The sequence below is a fragment of the Podarcis pityusensis genome (assembly GCF_964106645.2).
Source record: "Podarcis pityusensis genome assembly, chromosome: 15".
NCBI classification, from domain to species: Eukaryota; Metazoa; Chordata; class Lepidosauria; order Squamata; family Lacertidae; genus Podarcis; species Podarcis pityusensis.
The window spans coordinates 24,465,780-24,487,167 of NC_138040.1; the positions used below are offsets into that span (position 1 = coordinate 24,465,780).

At 45.3% G+C, this 21,388-nt stretch overlaps 1 protein-coding gene and 1 long non-coding RNA gene across 6 annotated transcripts in view; one reads left to right on the forward strand and one right to left on the reverse strand.

Moving 5' to 3' along the window:
- The window catches only part of NECTIN1 (nectin cell adhesion molecule 1), a 197,376-nt gene extending 184,007 nt beyond the window's left edge, over positions 1-13,369 (forward strand). For 2 of the 5 annotated variants that reach the window (XM_080983556.1, XM_080983553.1), the window contains one exon: positions 10,786-13,369. In XM_080983556.1, coding sequence (XP_080839682.1) covers positions 10,786-11,007 — 222 coding nt within the window. In that variant the 3' untranslated portion in view covers positions 11,008-13,369. The remainder of the gene's footprint in view (positions 1-10,785) is intronic. The other 3 variants (XM_080983554.1, XM_080983557.1, XM_080983558.1) reach the window with 2 other exon arrangements.
- The window catches only part of LOC308464377, a 532,762-nt gene that overhangs the window by 222,504 nt on the left and 288,870 nt on the right, over positions 1-21,388 (reverse strand). The window lies entirely within an intron of this gene.

The following is a 21,388-nucleotide window of genomic DNA, read 5'->3' on the forward strand; positions in this document are numbered from 1 at the left end:
CTTCCCGCACAAAACCCTGCTCTTTAAAGCTGAATCAGAGCAAATGGCACTCTGCAGAAAACCCGAATTGCCATGTGCTTTGATTGAACCCTAAATAGGGGATTTTCACAGGGAAAGCTCTGGTGAGGGGGGGAGGAATAGTGCTTGGACACAAAGCTTTAAAGCGCAGGCCTATGCCTGGTAAGTGTGGATAAGCCCTAAGGCACTGTGGGGGAAACAAAATGGCAGCCACCAAATACAATGGCATGCTCTGTTGGTGGTTGCCATTTCCACATGCAGTGCATTGAATTCACCCAGTGCCTGAGACACTGTGGTGGAAAGGAAATGGTATCCATCCAAGGGTGGTTGGTGGGACTGGCGGGGAGCCCAAAGAGGAAGTGACAGGCAGAGCAAACCAATTCTAGATTTAACCCATCCTCCTCGTCTCTGCTGAGTTATACAGGGCAACACTCAGACTGAGGAAGAGGAAGCTGACATACAGTTTCACCTCCTGGATTTCATGCCTATTTCCGTAATGTGAAAAAATATATAGGGGTCTTAGCAGACTACAATGAGTCAACAGTGTGGTGCCGCAGCAGAAAAAAGTAATGCAATTATAGACTGTATCAACCGAGGTATAGTGCCCAGATCAATGGGAGGAATAGTACCTCTCTATTCTGTCTTGGTCAGACCCCACCTGGTTTACTGTATCCATTTATGGGCACCACAGCTTAAGAAGGGTATTAACAAGCTGAATGTATGCAGAGGAGAGAGATAAAGATGGTGAAGAGTCTGGAAACCAAGCCTTATGTGGAATGGTTGAGGGAGTTGAGTATGTTTAGCCTGGAAAATAGAAGAGAAAAGAGGTGATATGAAAATCATCTTCAAATATCTGAAGGGCTGTCACATGGATGATGGAGCAAGCTTGTTTTTTCTTCAGCTCCAGAAGGTAGGACACAAACCAGGGGATTGAAAATACAGAAAGAGATTCTGACTAAATACAGTGGTACCTCTGGTTGTGAACGGGATCTGTTCCGGAGGCCCGTTCGCAACATGAGCAGAACACAACCCACGTCTGCATGTCTGCACGTGCACGGGTCACGATTCGCGACTTCTGCGCATGCGTGTGACGTCATTTTGCGCATCTGCAAATGTGCGAGTGGCGAAAGCTGGAAGTAACCCTTTCCGGTACTTCCGGGTCACGGCGGGACACAACCTGAAAACACGCAACCTGAAGCAAACGTAACATGAGGTATGTCTGTATTAGGAAGAACTTTCTGATGGTGAGATCTGTTCAACAATGGAATGGACTACCTCGAAAGATGGTCGACCCTCCTTTGTTGAAAGTTTTAAAACAGAGGTTGGATGGCCATCTGCCAGGGATTATTTAGCTGTCATTCCTGCATTGCAGGGGGCTGGACTTGATGACCCCTTGGGCCCCTTCCAACTCTACACATCTAGGGTGCCACTGCACCCAACATGATGTGTGGGTGCTGAGGGGCAGTGAAGCATTGGCATGGTGGCATTTACTAGCACCAGGCCCGGTGAGCAGAGGAAAAGATAGACCGATCTGGCCCATGGGGGCATTTCTGTGGGAAGATTCAGTGAGATTTGTGCAGCAGATCTTCCCCCTAGATTAGCAGTTCTCTCTTTTTTTTTTTTTTTCCAGGTCACATCCTTTGGGGCAGACCCATGGACTTCTTTTTTTTTTTTAATGATATTTATTAAGAGTTTAAAAATTACAGAAAAAAGAAAAAAATAACAATAAAAAAAGAAAAAACAATAACAAAACATATAAAACATATAAAAGCAATACAATAATACAACAAAAAAGAAAAACAAAGAAGAAACTAAAACAAGCATCCAATAGTCCATATCTTTACCTTTCCTTTACTTATTTCATCGACCTCCTCACACCTCCCTTTTTTTGTGTTCTAATTCAATTCACTATTTCAGCAAGTTCTTCCCATCTTTCTCAATTTTTATTCTATAATTTATCTTAACGATCTAACCTTGAATTTTTTCATTTTAACCCATTATCAATCAGCTTTTACTTAATTCTTTGTTACATTTCTACTAAAACCATGTAACTTCATTCCAGCATCCTTCTAACACTCATTAATTTTACAATGTTTTTGTAGATATACTTTAATTTTTTTCCAGTCTTCTTCCACCGACTCTTCTCCCTGGTCTTGAATTCTGCCAGTCATTTCCGCCAGTTCCATGTAGTCCATCAGTTTCATCTGCCATTCTTCCCTGGTGGGTAGATCTTGTGTCTTCCAATACTTTGCAATAAGTATTCTTGCTGCTGTTGTAGCATACATAAAAAAGGTTCTATCTTTCTTTGGCACCAATTGGCTGACCATGCCCAGGAGAAAGGCCTCTGGTTTCTTCAGAAAGGTATATTTAAATACCTTTTTCATTTCATTATAGATCATCTCCCAGAATGCCTTAATCTTTGGGCATGTCCACCAAAGGTGAAAGAATGTACCTTCATAGATTAGCGGTTCTCAACCTGTGGGTCCCCAGACTACAACTCACATCATCCCTGAGCTCTGGCCTTGCTAGCTAGGGGTGATGGGAGTTGTAGTTCAACAACATCTGGGGACCCACAGGTTGAGAAAGGCTGCCCTAGATGATGCCACACTTTAATGAGTTGGGGAAAACTCTTTGGATTTTCAACTTCAGAGACAGCCCCCCCAAAACAGCTCTTATTTTTTGTTCCCAAATGACACCCCTCTCCCGATTACATATCAATAACTACAGCAACAGTCTTGAGATGGTTCTCCTCTCCCCTCTCATCACTTACCCTCCCCCCATTCTTGGCATTTCTCCCTCTGAGCTGGGAATTTGTTCCTCGTGAAACAGATGAGATGAGCATCCGTCTCCCCCCGCCCAATCCGCCTTGGGAGGTCTCATATTTTTTGTTTCTTTATTCCAGAGGTGGATGATTTTTATTGTCAGCGAAAGGATGGTAATCCTGCAAAATCCACAGTTGGGAGCCCTCCCAGTTCTTCTGAAGTAAGAACTAAAGCCAGTCATATGGCACTTTGAAAATGTAATCTCATTGCAGCGAAATTTCCCAGCTGAGACACATTTTGTATTAAAAAAAGAAAGGGGGGGGGAATTCTCTCAAGGCTTCTTTGAGGGCTTCTGGTGCCTCCTTTTCCCTTTGAACTTCCCATCTCTAGCCACACAGGTTACAGAAACTCTAAAACACCCAAAGGTGAATGCTCAGTTTGTTGAGGACTCATGGAAGACGAAATTGGAAGAAAATGGTATTTACTTCTCCACTGTCCAAGAGCACCATAGAGCATGTATTAATTCCCTGCTCTTTGCCCTATTGGTCAAAGGAGGTAACTGCAGGCAGTTTGATCCAAGATGCAAACAACCAGAGCCAGAATCCTTGTGGGTCAGGGAATCAGGTGGCCACTAGCAATCCAATCCTGTGCCACTACCTGAGCTGCTGGGCTCTTGTACCTTTACTAATTTCATGAATAGTGGAAATGGAACTACAGAGTGGGAAAAACTTCCCCTGTTGAATTTTGGCTTACTACACATTTGGAGGCATAGGAGCATGTGGGGAGGGAATCTTGGTTTCCCATGTAGCATTTCCTAACCCATCAAATGAAGACCTTTTAAACCAGAATCTGCCAGGCTGTTAAAAAAATGCCGGGATTTTGACATTCCATTTAAAATAATAATAGAAAAGAGATAATTTAGCCTTATGTAGGAATCGCTTTGGAGATAAAGGGCGGGAGGGTGAGGGTAAAGACACGGGGATGAAAAGAGACACTGGTGCCCATTAAATTTAATTAGCTCATTACCCTTAATTTAATATCAAATTTTTCTGAAGGTAAATGAGACTCGGGGAGATTCGGGGAGTGACTGGCAGGAGCGGCAAAGGGCACTGGCTGGCAGATGCCTGAGCTAAGACCGACTCTCCTTTGCTTGCCTCTCTACCTTCAGCTGCAGAGCATCTGCTTGGCATGCAGAAGGACAATCGCTAGCATTTCCAGGTAGCACTAGGGATGCCCCCTTCCTGGAACTCTGAAAAGCAGCTGCCAATCCGTGTGGACAATATTGAGTTAGGTGGGACAGTTGTCTGACATGGTAATAATATGTTCTTACGTCTGGCTGTGCGTGGAGACACATGAACTCTGGAGGCAAATGTAAAAGCCTTGGAGGCTCCAAATCTTCCAATATTTTAAGTTGAAGGGCGGGAACTAGGAGATGGTCCTTTAAAGGTAAAGGTAAAGGGACCGCTGACCATTAGCTCCAGTCGTGGCCAACTCTGGGGTTGCGGCGCTCATCTCGCTTTATTGGCCGAGGGAGCCAGCGTACAGCTTCTGGGTCATGTGGCCAGCATGACTAAGCCGCTTCTGGCCAACCAGAGCAGCACACGGAAATGCCGTTTTCCTTCCTGCCAGAGCGATACGTATTTATCTTCTTGCACTTTGACATGCTTTCGAACTTCTAGGTTGGCAGGAGCAGGGACCGAGCAATGGGAGCTCACCCCGTCGCAGGGATTCGAACCGCCAACCTTCTGATCAGCAAGTCCTAGGCTCTGTGGTTTAACCCACAGCGCCACCTAGTCCTTAAGCCTCTCGTAAATCAACCTGAGCCTCTGTGAAGGATGCTTTCTTTGGTCTGCGTTCAGACCCATAAGCTCTGTGATATCTGGGCCTGAAGGCTTCACTGCATACAAACCTTCATGGTGTGAGGCCGCAGATGGTGAGCTTGACATGAAAAAATTATCCTGTGTCTGGACAGGCAGCTTGCTCAGCACCCTGAGGCCACCCTGGAAGCACCATCAAATGCCAGAGGGCCCAGGGCTCATTTGCATATCAATATGTAATCACCATAACAGGCATGATCACTGTAGCTATTGAGGGGCTCGCCTGTGACCTGGGCAACCCAGCGCCTCCAACGGCAATTGGCTTCTTCCAGCCAGGACCTGATTTCTGGAATCATAAGGAATCAAATTCACTTGACAAACTTCTGCTTAGCCAAGCACTCCATCCTCATGGCCAATGGGAAATTATTTGTATCTTTAACTACCAAAATATAATATATCTTTTTAAGAAGAACAGTATCTGAAATTATAACAGAACCATGGCATAAACAGAGCTGTCTCATATATAAACTGACTATGGCCAGTGATCCCACAAGAGCTGGGGGGGGGGGCACAGAATTATATATTGCACTGTTGTCAACTTTCTACTCATTACTACCCAAGGGCCATTAATTTCCAGTCTGTCCACCTTGAGTAGTACTTAGTGGACTACAACCTATTGTGTGCAGAAATCAGCCTTCTGAGAAATCCAGGCTTACCTTTAAACAAAACCTTCTCTTTTTGATATTTTCTTTATTAAAGAATGGGGAAGCTGTGTAGATTATTTGAAGAATCATTGTAAACAACTAAATACATTAGCAGGACTAATTTAAAATAAAGCAGTTAAAAGGTGATCTTTGGGGGAAAGTAGATAGAACATTTTTAAAAAAAAAAAAAAGATGTTAAGGGGGAGGTGCAGTGTAATTAAATGAATTTATTTTGCAACCAGGGAAGGAGAGGAGGGAAGTCGAAATGGGGGATATAAATGTAAAGGATGACTATTGTTGTTAACTCGAAAAACTGAAAACAAAAATAAAACAAAGCCTTTTGGCTGCAAATAGCTTGTAATGCCAGGGAAAGTAGTGTGGCAAAATGTTTGCTAAAATCTTGGAAGCTGGCAGCAAGTGCTCAGGAGCAGGTAGGTCTTCAGCCTCCTGCCTAGTCCCTCCTCATGATTAATCAAATTGGAATACATTATGCAGAATAAATGATAATAAGGTGACATTCTGCAAAGTTGTCCAATTTGCATAATTGCAGTTTTCAGCATTCAGCTTTTCTTGTTGCATTAAAAATAAAATAAAAAACACCACACACAGACTAACTCTTTTCATATTGCTTTCCTGGAGGGGATGACTCCATAAGAGGAGCACAAGGCATTCCTTCTCCACCCACTACCCTGCCTTTCCACTCACCAATTCCCCCCCCCCCAGTGCTTAATTTACCCCCGTTGCTCCAGTCAAGGTCTAGACTTCATTCATCCACCTTCACACATCCAGCCAAGAACAGGCAGTTCTCCAGAATGCGCTCCCTGCCTCATGAATCCGTTTGACTTTGCAGTTCCATCAATAAATCATTAGTGACATTTTGTTTTCAATGTGTGTGGAGGGTGGTTTCCTCTCTCACCCTCCAAAAAAACCCCAAACCCAATCATTATGAAATATTTAGCATGGAAGTTGGCAGCAGGTGGGGTTGGCAGATCTCAAGTGGGCTTGCAAGGTGTTGTTTTGTGTTCTTCTTGAGCCTTCAGGCTTTTTCTCCCAAGCAAAGACAATCCAAAAAGACCTTGATGCCAAACAAAAGCCCTTGACAGGGTTTCTAAGCAGGTCAGAGAGAAGGAGGGAGGAAAGGAGTCAGAAAGTGGAATGCAGATAAAAGGGAAAGTGTTTAGAAGCCAAGACAAGGCTCTCAAAGCTTTGCATGCAGAATGTTCCAGGTTCAATCTGCAACAGCATCTCTAAGCAGGACTGGAAGAGAACTGTGCCTAAAATCCTGGAGAGCTACTGCCAGTCAGTGTAGACAGTACTGAGCTAATTGGCCCCAAGAAACTTGGTAAAAGGCAATTTCCTGTTAAAGATCAACCCATGCCCAGAGGCAACCTACTCCCCAAATTCTAGATTCAGGTAGGTAGCCATGTTGGTCTGACGCAGTCGAAATAAAAAATTAAAAAATAGTCCAGTAGCACATTAGAGACCAACTAACTTTGTTCTGTTGTCTTTGTCCATGGAGCCTGGCGTGCTCTGATCCATGGGGTCACGAAGAGTCAGACACGACTAAATGACTAAACAACAACAACAAGTTTGTTCTATGTATAAGCTTTTGTGTGCAGATACCTGAAGAAGTGTGCATGCACACAAAAGCTTATACCCAGAACAAGCTTAGTTGGTCTCTAAGGTGCTACTGGACTATTTTAATGTTTTATTTCTTCTCCCCAAAGATCACTTTGTTGGGTCAGATCTCCTGTATTCAAAAGAATATTGTGCACAGCTCTCAGTCTTCTCCAGGCTAAACTGACCCAACTCCCTCAACATCCATAGCCATATGCAACACCCGGACAACAGGAAGTTACTTGACCATAGCTGTCAACTTACAGATTTGAAAATAAGGGACCAGCAGCCTCAAAAATAAGGGATCAGCAGCCAAAATAAGGGATCAACAATTACTTTGATAAAATACATATTTTGTTGCATGCAAATGGCTTTAGATACCTATTAGGTCCATAAATTACCATATAGCATATATTCAACACACAAAAAACAGCAAAAAATTGTTATTGACAAAGGACAGCTGGACATAGAAAGGGCCCCATTACCTTCAGTAGCTTATTTAAGGGACATCATCAATAAGTGACAGCAGCGGGACATGGCGCTGGGATAAGGGACTGTCCCGCCAAATAAGGGACGCTTGACAGCTATGTACTTAACACTTCCTGTGAGTCCCAGGCAGGGACCTTGTTGAGACATTTTGCCAGTTCTATCAACTATAAAGTTGATAAAAGATATATACCCACCTTGCAGGGTCAGCATCAAGGCTTGGCATAGTTAGGTATATGTTGAGGGCCCTAATCCCTGAAAGAGGCCTCCTGTCAAGAGCTCCCCTGGACCTGCTGTTCTTCTTCACCATCACAGTGTGTTGGTTCTCCCATCTCTGGTCCAGATAAGTAGAGGGAAGGAACAGGGTGGGAGACGCCACCACCAGCTTCCTCTCCGCCATTGTGGATATGTTGGTGGCAACTCTGTGAGGCTTGCCTTCTCCTGCAACCCCTTCCAAGCAGAGCTGCCACAGTGTCCCTGCTAGCTGGAGACAGGTGGGTGTGAATGGGGAAACAATAGCATGAGCTACACAGGCTAGGAATCCTATGAACGTTCCATGTGCAGAAGGAGGCCGGAAACGTAAGACTTTGCAGGCATGCTTCTTACTTCTGTTTTGTGAGGGCTGGTGCACCTTCTCCTGAACTTCGTTCCCAAAGCCAAGGTGGAAACCTCCATTGCTGATAGCACTTAGAGGAATGTTCCTGCCTCCTCCTTTCCTACGCCTCCTGCTCTTTTCTCCTAATTCGTGTTGGTTTCATTTGCCTCAGTTGTGGGGAACGAAATAGCAACGAGGGGAGGGGCGAGCATGACATTTGCATGTGCCAAACAAGCATGTTCTGCTGATACAGATTTGCCTTGTCATTGTCTCCCGCTTGCCCTAGATAGCAGCGCTGTCTATTCAATGGATTCCGTCAAGTGTTTTCCAGCTTCGTAGCCAAACTCTGCTTAGTACATAGAAAAGGTGGAATTGTCTGCTAAATTATACATTTCTCTCACAGCCTAGTCTCCAAAGCACTTGATAGGTCTGGGGAGCAATTTACAAAGGTGGATAACAGAAGGGTTGATACAAATGAGAGGCTATATAAAAATTATCCATTTTCTGAGCTTACATTTGGAGCATGCCCTCATTTGGAAGGGAGTAAGTTCAGTGCCACTCACCTGCCATAGAGAGACAGCAAAATGGGATGAGCAACTGACATGGCAGATTTTTCTTTGATTTTTTTTTTCTGAGAATTGTTTTTCAGAGTTGGACTCTTTTTCTTCTTCTTTTGTTCTCTGGATCAAGGTGACTGAATCGGGAAACAGAAGGCTTTGAAATGGTTTAAGCATGATAAACATTCAGGCCCCATCCACACTATGCATTTAAAGAAGTATCATACCACTTTAAACCACCATGGCTTCCCTCAAAGAATCCTGGGAGCTGCGGTTTGTTAGGGGTGCTGAGAGTTACTAGTAGAGTCCCTATTTCCCTCACAGAACCGCAATTCCCAGAGTTCCCTGGAAAAAGGGACTGGTGGTTAAACCACGCTGTAAACTGTAGTACTGTGAGGGGAATAGGGGTCTCCTAACAACTCTCAGCACCTTTACAGTCCCCAGGAGGAAGCCATGACTCTTTAAAGTGCTTCAAATATAGGGTGCATATGGGGTTTCAGTTGTGTGTCTGCACATGATGTTGGGATTGGTTGTCAACTTGACCACACAAGCGCTGGACCTTTTGATTGCAGTTTTTTTGGTCGCGACTAGCTAACACAAGGACTATATGTGAGGTTGTCTCACACTGACTCTTTTCATTGGATCCATCCATCCTGAAACTCCTAAGTGGTAGATAGATTTGAAAAAACTGGAAAGCAAAGCTAAGGCTTTATCATGCAAAATGGGATGAGGAACAAATTCAGTTCAGCTAGGGTTGCCGTACGTCTGGACGTATCCAGAATACTGCAGTTGGCAGCACTGTCCTGATTTTCACTGTTTGAAACATGGCAACCCAAGTTCAGCTCACAGTTCAAATGCAAACTTATTTAATTTTCACTTACTGAAACAGTGTGCAAACAAAAACGCAGCCATCCTTCAAACTTTTTAGTTCTCCAAAATTATGCAGTGCAGTTTTCCAATGAAATGATGTGTGCAAACATACATAGATTTGGGGGAAGTGTGCATAGAAATGTATATATTAGTGAAAATAACATATAAAGATGCATCCTATTAGGGGAAATGGTTTGCAAAAGCACATATATCCTGAGTAATGTGCACAAAAAGGGCTTATGAATTTTCATGGGGCCTTAAAAATAAAATTTGTAAACTGGTGCTACAGAAAATTGAGCATATGATAGGTAAAAGAAGGAATCAAACGAAACTGAAACTGACAGATCTGTCCATCACAAAACTGGCAGATTTGCGTATCCATCATGGCAGTTTAGAAAGGAAGGGGTGGGAAATCTGGAAGTGGATTCTGCATAGGATGATCTCAAAAACTGCTCTGCCATCTACCGATTTACTACTTTTCCCTCGAATTTATGACTGAAACTCATTTGTTTTCTGTGTATTTATTATTCCCTCAACGCATGGCCATCTGCTCAATTCGGGATGTTAAGATACCGCTGCTAAATGCGTTCTGCGAAACCAAAGGACATTGAATGTGCATCCTAACACAGAGAGAACCATTCTGATATTTCTAGCATGCTCTGAGCTACCCAGTGTTGATTTGGGTTGTTCTTCCTACAGTGGAAGGGTGGAAAATAGAAATGTTTCTACATTCTTTTAAACATGAAATAAACAAATTGATAAGGCATAACTGCCTGACATATAAAGCAATGAGAAGGCTGCTCTTTATACTGACCTCGTACCCTCCAGCTGTTTCAGACTGCAACTCCCATCTACAGGGAACTATAGCCCCAAAACAGCTGGAAGGCACCAGGTTGGCAAAAGCTGCTTTATACCATCCTCATCTTATGCTGGGCAGAATAAGGCCACATTCACAGCATACATTTAAAGCGCTATGATGCCACTTTAAACAGCCATGGCTTCCCTCAATGAATTCTGGGAACTGTAGTATTTTAAGGGTGCTGAGGAGTTGCTAGGAAGCCCCTGTTTCACTGCAGAGAGCTACAATTCCCAAAGTTCCATGTGAAGGAGGAACCACTCTGTGATTTGTAGCTCGGGGGGTGGCCTCCTGACTGCTCTCAGCCTTCATAATAAACTACAGCTCCCAGAATTCTTTGGGGGAAACCGTGCCTGATTAAAGCAGGATCACGGCACTTTCAATGTATGCTGTGAATGAAGCCTTGGTAATGCAATGGCTTGTGTGCCCTGTAAGGCATTACAATGTTGTTTAAACTTGTGATTTTACGGTCTGTGGCTCTTCCCCCCACCCTTTCCCCACAGAACTTTGGAAAGCGTCACACAGAGATACCGGATGCGGGTGATTACCTAAGCTGCCGTTACTCACGTGAAGACCAGTACCTGGCAAGAATACCATATGTCTATAGTCCCTTGTCATATCTCCCAGAAGACGCCTACTCATCCCGCCATTCTGAGGCTTCCTTTTGCTGCCCACCTCCTGGTTCCAGGGCTCCGTACATCTGTCCCAAAGAACAGTATGTTTAAAAAGAACCCCGCAGAAAAGCAATGAAGACAGGAGGGGCAAAAGAAATAATCTCCATGTGTTTCCAGCTATCACACATCAACTACGGCCTTTGAACCCACCCACTTGCACCCCCTCCAGCCATTGGGGATTGTGTCTGGGTTGTGCGTGTGATGTCTGTGTGTGAGTGCCGGTTTCTCCCCATCGCTACTATCCACCGTTTCTTATTTTTACTGTTTTTGTTGAAAAGTGTCAATGCATTTGTACTTTTCATTGTTAGGTTAAGGCTGCGGTCTTAAACACAGTTGCAAGGGGGTGAACCCCACTGAACAGAGCGGGATGTACTTCTGAATCGACATGCATTGGATTGTGCTGTAACCTCTGCCTTGTTTGTTAAGGAACATCTTCCTCTTTCCCAACCCCATCTAATTTTGACCCCTTGGGGCTTCCGTTCCATGCAGGCTTGGTGTGTCCATGCACTGCTGCCCTCTGCTGGATGGAATGTGCCTCTTGCTCAAATGTCCACCGTCTGTTTTCCATTTACACAATTTTGCACTATGGTTAAACTTCCAAGTTAACTCTACACGTAACCCCTTGCTATAACACCTGTCCTGAAGGTTGGGACTCTTGTCTTCCTTCCAAATGCAATCTGTTGCACTCCTTGAAGAACCTTCCCACTTTAAGAGCCCTGTCTGCATCCTTCCCATTCATTCATGGGTCTTGTTTCCAGAAATGTAACAAAGCATGACATGAAAGCTTGAGGCAAAGGTCATTGCAAAGAAAACTCCAGTGAATAGCCATGTGAAAGAAATGGTCCCTGTCCCTTAGCCCTCCTGTAACCTGTTTATTTCCTTTTAACCCAGGGGGCAGTCAATTCAGAGGTTTCAGAAGGAAAATGATGGTTGGTTTTGCAAAGTGGATTTAAAGAAACACGTTCCTTTAACTTAAGACCAAAAGGAAAAGCCTTGAATTAGGAAGGGGGGGGGGATGCATCTATAACTTTTAAGTTTAGTTCAGGAATCAACAGCCTCCCAGTTTTGCTATGCACAAATTTGATTGGAACTCTCAAATCAACTCAGGCAGGTGGAGATGAATGATTTCAGGTAACCTCCTTGCTTTTAACAAAGGATGAAAGCCAATGCAGGATCAGACCTTTGACGTTTCTTCCATTTTCTTTCCCTTTTTTTCTCCTCTCTGTCTCAGTTTTGTACACAGCAACAACCCAAGTTTGGGACTGTACATTTGTATCTCTCTCAGATATATAGATATGCATAGTTATTATTCAAAGTGTGGGTGGGCGTGAAACCACATGTGTATTTTCCTGCATCCTCCAAGTGTAATAGATAAGGACATTCATCTCCACCTCACCTCTTTGCTCACATGCAATAGGATGGTATGAAGTCCTGTGACAGGGGGTGCTGAAGAAAGGATGGTGGAGGAAACAAAGTCTTGGAGAAGAGTAGGTCTCAAGGAAAAAGAAAAATCATGAAGCACCTGGGATAGTGCCGAAGAAAATAGAAATTGATGCATCTATGAAAACAGATGTGTCAATGGTTGGGATTATCTTCTCGTCCTACTTATGGGGTGAGCTATGTGTGCCCTTCTGCCAGTGACCCACAAGGACATCAGGGCAAAGGGCACACCCACCCCTAAGTGATCATTTGCTCTTATGAGCCATATTTCTGCCCTTACGGTATTAAGGGTCTCACATCTTAGAGGAGATCTGCCAGGGGAAACAGTGCAATGGAGGCTGTCACAACCTAGCTGAGTCAACATTTATTTTTGTACCTTTGGTTGAAGAAGGCTAACATTGCTTGATGCACTTTGGATCCCCATGTTGTTTTCCATGCACTTTAGGTCCTCACTTTGGATTTCACTTCTCCCCTGTGCCCCCTCCCCCATCCTGATGTTTAGCTTTACCGCCCCCTTCCTTTGACACACAAGCTAAACTGTGTTCACACTACCTCAGCCATTTCCTGCAAGCTTAAAAACAAAACAATGGGAAGCCAATGGTGATGAGACCAAAAGCAAGATGGCGGCACCTCCTCTTGACTCCTTGACACCACCTGTTTCCAGTTCGGAGCCATTGCCTGGAGCTGTGATGTCATTTCCTGCCTAAGGCAAGAGGCGGGTGAGCCATCTGAGGAAATGTGAATATCGGGACAAATGGTACTGTTGGCTTCCTCCTGCCCCCTCAAGACCCTCTGCAGAGCAAAGAAAAGGGAGTGATGCACTTCCTCACCCAAAGTTGGTGGTAATATTTATTGTTGTTAGTAAGGCCTACGTTGGCCATGGCGTGGAATGTTCCTTTTTTGGGGGGGGGGGTAATGAAAATATGTTAGCACTTTAAATATGTGGCCCAAAATTAAATCCCAGCTGAATTAAGTTGTTCGGGGTATTTTGTTTGGTGGTATGTGTCTGCCTTCATTCCTTTACTTGCTCTGAGACATAGACTAGGAGTGGGAGAACTTTTTCAACCCAAGGGCTACTTTCCCATCTGGGCAATTTTCCGTGGGCCACATGCCAGTGGTGGGTGGAGCCAGAGGCAAAAGTGGGTGGAGCAACCAATGAAAATCTTACTTTTGTACCAGCAGGCTAGTTTCTACACACACACACACACACACACCTCTCTTTATCCTCTATCCAGACAAAGGAAGAGGCATTACCACAGTTCCAAGGAAATAATAATAATAATAATAATAATAATAACATTTAAACCCTGCCCACCTGACTCATTTATCAGTCTGATGGGTTGCCAAACCTACCCCCTAATAAACCCTGAGGCACCTTTGGAGCCATTGGCTGGCCTGCTCTGATGTCACGGTGACACCGTGCTACTCTTGCAAGGGAGCAAAGAGCTGGTAAATAGGCTTTCACAGCCTCTGTGACATCAGTGGCTCCTTTGCCTGCCATTGACTTTGCTGCCACATCACTACAGGGAACCTGGCAAGCCTCATGCTGGACAGCTAACCACCTGGGTACCCATAACTGAATTTTGTCAATGGAAAACTCTTGAGTTAAATGAAGCAGAAATAGTAGGTGAGTTTATTCCACCAGATTTCAAACTACACTTTGGTGCAGATTGGCTGAGAGCTTGATCCATGGAAACAAGGATGGGAAGGGCTGTCACCATTTCAGGCTGATCCATGAGAATCCACGTGTGTTCGCTAATGGCATGAGAGCCTCTGGGTTTTTTAATACGGGAAGAATAGACCTTTTGAACCTTTGTGCAGAGAACGTTCATCAGCAGGGCAGAATCTGTGAACTGTCATCTTGCACAGAAGAAGCTTTAACAACTGAAGTGCTCTGAAGCACAGGGAACGATCCTCTACAAAACTGGCTGTTTGCAGTCTTTTAGTTTGCAAAGATCAATGCCAGGTCAACACCAAATCTCCCATCCTGTGCAAATTTTTGATTTCCTACAGTCACTTGGTGTTCAGTTGCTGGCTATCTTGACCTCTGATTCACAACACAGCATCACATAACTATTCAGGGGCTTTCAGATATTCTAGTAACAACAGCAGTAATTCTCTAACTTGGGTTTCAGACTCAGATTCCATGGAAGAGAAATTTAGGTGGAAAAGCAACCTCCTCTGGATTAGGCACAGGTGTGAGAGAGAAGGAAAATGGTGGCCAAGATCCCTTCAGAGCAGAGATGGAAGACCCATGTTCCCCCAGGTGTTGCTGGACTCCAGCTCCCATCAGTCCCAGTTATCAAGGCTAATGCTAAGGGATGATGGAACTTGTAGCTTGGCTTGATCTGGAGAACCATGGCTTCCCCATGTCTGCTGTACAATGAGGGATGGGGATAGGGAAAGTTCTGAAGTCACTCTCAGGCAGGTTGATAAAGCTGCTGTTTTATTCTTATGTTCTTACACAAGAGCCTGCTGGATCAGGCCAATGACCCGTTTAGTCCAGCATCATGTTCTGACAGTGGCCAGGCAAATGCCTGTGGGAAATCTGCAAGCAGGACCTGAGCACAAGATCACTCTTCCCCGTATGGTTTCCAGCAACTGCTGTTCAGAAGCATTTCCTGCCTGCAACAGGGGTAGTACATAGCCATCATGGCTAGTAACCATTGGCAGTCTTATTTCTCCAATACTCTTTTGAAGTTACCTAAGTTGGTAAAGGGATGCGGGTGGTGCTGTGGGTTAAACCACAGAGCCTAGGACTTGCCGATCAGAAGGTCGGCGGTTCGAATCCCCGCGATGGGGTGAGCTCCCGTTGCTCGGTCCCTGCTCCTGCCAACCTAGCAGTTCGAAAGCACGTCAAAGTGCAAGTAGATAAATAGGTACCACTCTGGCGGGAAGATAAACGGCATTTCCGTGCGCTGCTCTGGTTCGCCAGAAGCGGCTTAGTCATGCTGGCCACATGACCCAGAAGCTGTATGCCGGCTCCCTTGGCCAATAAAGGGAAATGAGCGCCGCAACCCCAGAGTTGGTCACGACTGGACCTAATGGTCAGGGGTCCCTTTACCTTTACCTTTTTAAGTTGGTGGTCGCTACTGCGCCTCGTGGTCCATAGTTTGCACTGTGTGTAGAAGTCCTTTCTTTCATCTGTCCTGAATCTTCCAGCGTTCAGCTTCTCTGGGTGCCCACGAGTTCTAGTGACAGGAAAGAGGAAGAATCCACTCCAATACTCAAAGCCACACACCCTGCCGAGCCAGGTACATAATGCCATCATTGTTATCAGCGATCATGATGACAGAGCAGTTATAAAGAAAGCAGTTATTTCAGTCACCCTGCTGAAATGAAAAGTGATGTAAGACCTACAAGTACTTCACTGGTCTCTTTACTATAAAACAGATCAGAGGACTGGTTCAGGTGCAGGCACAGCATCACAGCATCAAGTACCATAGGAGCTTAATCCCAGGGGCTGAGGGAGCTTCAGCCCCACAATACAGTGGTACCTCTGGTTAAGTACTTAATTCGTTCCGGAGGTCCGTTCTTAACCTGAAACTGTTCTTAACCTGAAGCACCACTTTAGCTAATGGGGCCTCCTGCTGCCGCCGCACCGCCAGAGCACGATTTCTGTTCTCATCCTGAAGCAAAGTTCTTAACCCAAGGTACTATTTCTGGGTTAGCGGAGTCTGTAACCTGAAGCGTATGTAACCTGAAGCGTATGTAACCCAAGGTACCACTGTAATATATTTGAAGGGGCCGGGGGACCCTCCCCAAAATTGATATGAATTCCCATTCAAATGGTGTGTGTGCACTCCATCATGTGATTGATTATGTGGGGGAGGGGCTTACCTGGGTCCCCACAATATTTTATTCAAGTTGGCACCCCTGTCAAGCAGTAATGCCTCCTTGTCCCATCATTGACTGAGCACCATGGAGTGTCTTCACCCCCATCGTTCAACCCAGACACTGAGGTCCAGCTCCGAGGGCCTTCTGGTGGTTCCCTCACTGCACGAAGTGAAGCTACAGGGAGCCAGGCAGAGGGCCTTCTCAGTAGTGGCACCCACCCTATAACGCCCTCCATCTGATGTCAAAGAAATAAAGAACTATATGACATTTACAGGTAGAAGACATCTGAAGGCAACCCTGCTTAGGGAAGTTTTTAATGACTGACGTTTTAATGTACTTTTAATCTTTTGTTGGAAACCGCCCAGAGTGACTAGGGAGACCCAGCCAGATGGGTAGGGTCGAAATAATAAATTTATTATTATTATTGTTATTATTATTATTATTATTATTAGTCACCATCACCTTGCACATCTTCAGCCAGGTTGTGTTATGATCAACTTGGTTCCCACCCATAAATGGGAGGGATGTCAGGTAATTCCTGTGAAAATGGAAACAGGAGTAGAAACTGACAGCGCACACTTATTTGCCCCGCGCCCAGAATAAAAATCAATCCAGAGAATAAAATCGATATTCATTGCTGTTGTTGCTTTCAGTCTGCAAACTATACGTTATTGATTGTGTTTCCTTTGCATTGAAATGAATTGGTGGAATAACATAACGACAATATAATTTATGTGATTAATTAAGTAGATTGCATAAGTTACATCACTTCGCCACCGCCAACAGCAAGATGAATAACATAGTTTGGGGCAAGAAGAACGATGCAGGTTTTGCTGGAAGACAAACTGCAATGGAATGGAAGCAGCGCTGCATACAAACGAATACAGGGCAAAATGGAAAACGAGTCTCTTACATCCCTAATCACTAGCAATCATCTCAGCCCGATTCATACATGTGCTTGATTGCTCAACAGCCACGACAGTAGATAGACTAGTGAATGAATGTGTGAACTTTCCCCACCAAAACCAAGGCAAAGAGGAAAGGGTTACATGAAAATTCTTCCTGGGCTGTTATTTCTCCAGTGGTCCATACACACTTGCAGGAGATCGAAACATGTATTTAAGGATCAATCTTGAGCGTAACTCAGTTTAGAGAATGCAGATCATGCCCTTGCATGTGCGAATCAGGCTGACATGTGGAATGATTGAGTGGTAAGAAATCAAGTGATGTTCAAGAATGTGCAAACCCGCCCTTGACACTCTGTTGTGGCGCCGGCCTCCTAGCTGACATCCTGCAAGGAGTTAATGTGTGAGCATGAGGGAGGACAAGAGAGAGAAAGCCTGCTTCCTGAAGTGTTAGATGTTTGGATTGATGAGCGCGTTGCACACGTCTTTGCTTCAAGGTGATGTTTGACAGGCCTTGTCTGGTGCTGACACGCCGCATGGAAAACATCAAGGAGGGGTTGAGTTGTGAAAGCCGCGGCTTCCTCCATCAATAGTGCAGGGAAGGGAGACAGTTCCCATTTAATTACATGCTCCACTAATGCCCATGAATCACTGTGGCCCAGTACTGACTCCTCTTGCCAGTGGCACCAGCGGTGATCAAACATCTCCTGGCATTGCTCTGAGCTGTGGCCAAAAGTAGTTTATGCAAAAATATCCGCCGATTAATCAAGGCTAGGGGAGAAGCAGCAGCAGATGCGTTGGAATGGGGAAAAGGACTTGGGGGGGGGGGACGACAGGAATTTTGAAGTCAGCGAAGAGGAGAAAATGGGAAAGGGGAAGAAGCAGAGGGAAAGGGATTAGGGATAGGACAGAGGGAAAAGGAAGGAAGGGAGATGGAATCAGGTCCAAGGCCAATCTAGTCCAACCTTCTGTTCTCAAGCAATAGCTCTCTCCTTGGTTGTGCATCCCAGTATCAGATATGCCACCACATACTTTGCAACACATCAAGGTGAAAAACTGGGCCATGTGTCTCCAGGAGTCATGTGGCCCATGTGAGATTGTGACCCCGAAAAATGCAACTTGGGGAGTGGGGCTGTGCTCTTACATAAGAGCATGGTGCCCAGAAACACACATTTTGGGGTGCAGTGTGAGTTTGTCTTTGTGGCGATCACACAGGGCCCCCGGACGTTTGACCCTGTGCCAGCACTGTAATTGCTTTCTTCGCTGACACCAACCCGTTTCTCCTTGCGGGTACACACGGAGTCCAGTCAGTTGGTAACTAACAAATAATCAAGTTTATTTTATAGGCATGAACAAGCTTATGATTTCAGTTAATTTTTCTTGGCAGTTTCTTAATCTTAGTTCCTTAACTGTCCTATTTGTTCCTAACAACTTCAAACTGATTATCCCAACTAACTATCTGACTCCACCTAACAATTCCTCTCTTTCACCACACAACTCGACCAACCCACAGATTTATATTCTCCCTCTTCCTTCTTCAACTCCCAACTCTCAACTGACTTTCACACAACTCCCCCTCTAACCCTAACTCCTCCTATTAGTTTCCACTGGCCAATCACATCACACTCATTTTAACCCTTTCCTTATGACCCACCTAGGAGGCAAATGCCACAGTCATCCCCCCAAAATATGCCTTTTTTGGGCAGGGTGAGATTTCAAAACCCAAAATGGCTGCTGAGCTCACATGTGAGAAAAGGGGATGTCCCAGTTTTACCAGGACAGTTGAGAGGTATGCCTCTAGAAGGCCCTAGCCCTAGGGTGAGCAATCTGTGGTCCATGGACTGTATGCGACCAGTGGCCAAATTTAATGTGGCCCTAATTTCATGAAAATTTCAAAACTAGCTGAGGTGATAAGGGATATGGTCTGGGGAGAGGGGGCCTGGCCAGAGAAGGGTGTGGCCTGGGGGAAGTCCTGAGTGGCAGCTAGAGAGGCTTTCACAGCTGCATTTGGCCCCCAGGCCTGAGGTTCCCCACTCCTGGAATTGACCTCTAGGCGATTTCAGAGAACCTGCGAAGAGACAAAAGGATGTGCAGCGTGCATTTCTGGTTGGTTTACATTTCCCTGAGATCTCAGCAGGAGAAAAAATTAGCCCAGTTTTCAAACACAAGACTCGCTGCTGAACAAACCTCGATCAATATGCAATTAGAACATTTTTTCGCTCGTGCCGCTAGCTCTATGAATGAAAGGCCCCCAAGAGGGGCGTATGTGTTTCAAATGACAAGAGGGCAGATGCCCAGGGATAGAGAAAGCCCCGAAGAAGAAGAAGAAACATCACAAAGCTGAAACAACATATCCAGGCATCTATACATGTGGGTTCCATGAGTGATTGTGGCTAGTAGCTACTGAGAGATGTAACAGCCATTGTGGGACTCTACAAATTTGTCTGATACTTCTTCAAAGCCACCTAGATTAGGGGCTGCCCCCACATGAGAAGATAAGAAGAGTCCTGGTGGATTGGGCCAAAGGCCCATCTGTTGCAGCATTCACTCTGTTCTCATGTGGGAAGCCCACAAGCAGCACCTGGGTGCCACAACATTCTCCCCGCTTATAATTCCCAGCAACTGGTATTTCAAGGTATGCTGTGTACAACAGGGAAGGTAGAGTGTCCCAGGGACAGTCCCAGATTTTCAGAAGCTGTTCCAGTTCCTGATGTGATCCTGGAATGTCCCGCTTTTACTTAGGACAGTGGTGTCCAACCTTTTTCAAAGAGGGCCAGATTTGATGAAGTGAACATATCTGGGGAGGCCGGAGACCTTCTTATGGTCTTTGTACTGGACCTGGAGACTCCAACAGAGAGCATTCCATGTCAAGAAGGAGGGCAAGTGGGCACCCTATCAAATGACAAGGCAGGAGCTACACGGAGCAGGGCCTTTTCACTGGTGGTGCCCATTGTATGCCTTGCTCTTCCCAGACCTGCTCTCTTTTGGCATGTATTTTGGAACTTTATCATTTAGGAAGGCTTTGGAAGAACTGGTTGACAAGTCTTATCAGTCGCTGATGTATGAGCGGATTTTATTTGCTGCTATTCTGGGCTTCTGGTGCACCAGGGTTTACACCAGAGTAATAGAGTTGGCCAGGATCCCAGAAGGGATATGATTTATGAGCTTTCTCCATTATCTACACAGCAGGAGGTGTTCAGTCAAAAGCGCAAAGGCTGAGCTGAAGCATTCCCTGCTGGTTACCTGCTTTCAGCAATAGGGGGTCACTGTTTGGTAGTACCCAATTGGTTAGCTGTCAGATTCTAGAGCTCCCTATTGGTGGCTCTTAGGTAATTCACAAAATACAGAGTCCATTCATAAAACACCACGTTCATTCATAAAGCAGTAACATAAATCTCCATTGCTACATATTGAATGTATATTTCAGCGGTTGAACATACAGGTTTATGGCCATGCTGTAGTGTAGTGCTTATGTGACTGTGAATAAAAGGTGGCTGGGTTTATTGTCTCGGGGTTGTTGTTGTTTTTTTGGGGGGGAGAGGTGACAAAACTGATTTCAAATAAGTGCCCCCCTTTATTTCCATAACAAGTCCTTGAGTCTGTACGCTGAATAGTGACACCAGGGACCTAGAAGGTGCAGGCTTTACAGTCCAACCCCTGCACAGTCTCATCAGGGCTGACCTTAAGGCAATTGGAGCAACTGGGCCAAATTGGGCCCCACGTGCCACTCCTAAGGGGGCCCACGCACCAATGATTTAATTTTGCAGACTTTGGCTGTGAACTGGGGCAATGCAAAAAAAAATTTTTTTAATCAAGTTGCGCCCTACTGCTTCAAATTGGGCCCCACTGGCTAGCCCTGAGTCTCATAGTTGCTGGGCCTGAGTTGCCCTGCCCTCACATGAAGTCTTGGGTTTGCAATTTTGGGAGAGGGGAGACTGCGGCACTGGGGACAGGGCAGGCTGGTGAGGCCCCCTAGATTTAGAGGTCTCAGTTGTCCTGCCCTTGCATGAAGTCTTGGGTATGCAATTTTGGGAGAGGGGAGACTGCCCGCTGGGGAACGGGTGGGCTGGTGAGGCCCCCTAGATTTAGAGGCCCTAGGCTTCAGCCTACTTAGCCTATACATAAATCTGGCACTGGGTCAAGGCGGCGGCGGCCCCTCTGCCACCGCCATCGCTGCAGCAGCAACATCCCAATCGTGTACTGTAGTATGTATGTATGTATTTATTTATTTAGCTAGCCGCCCCTCCCCC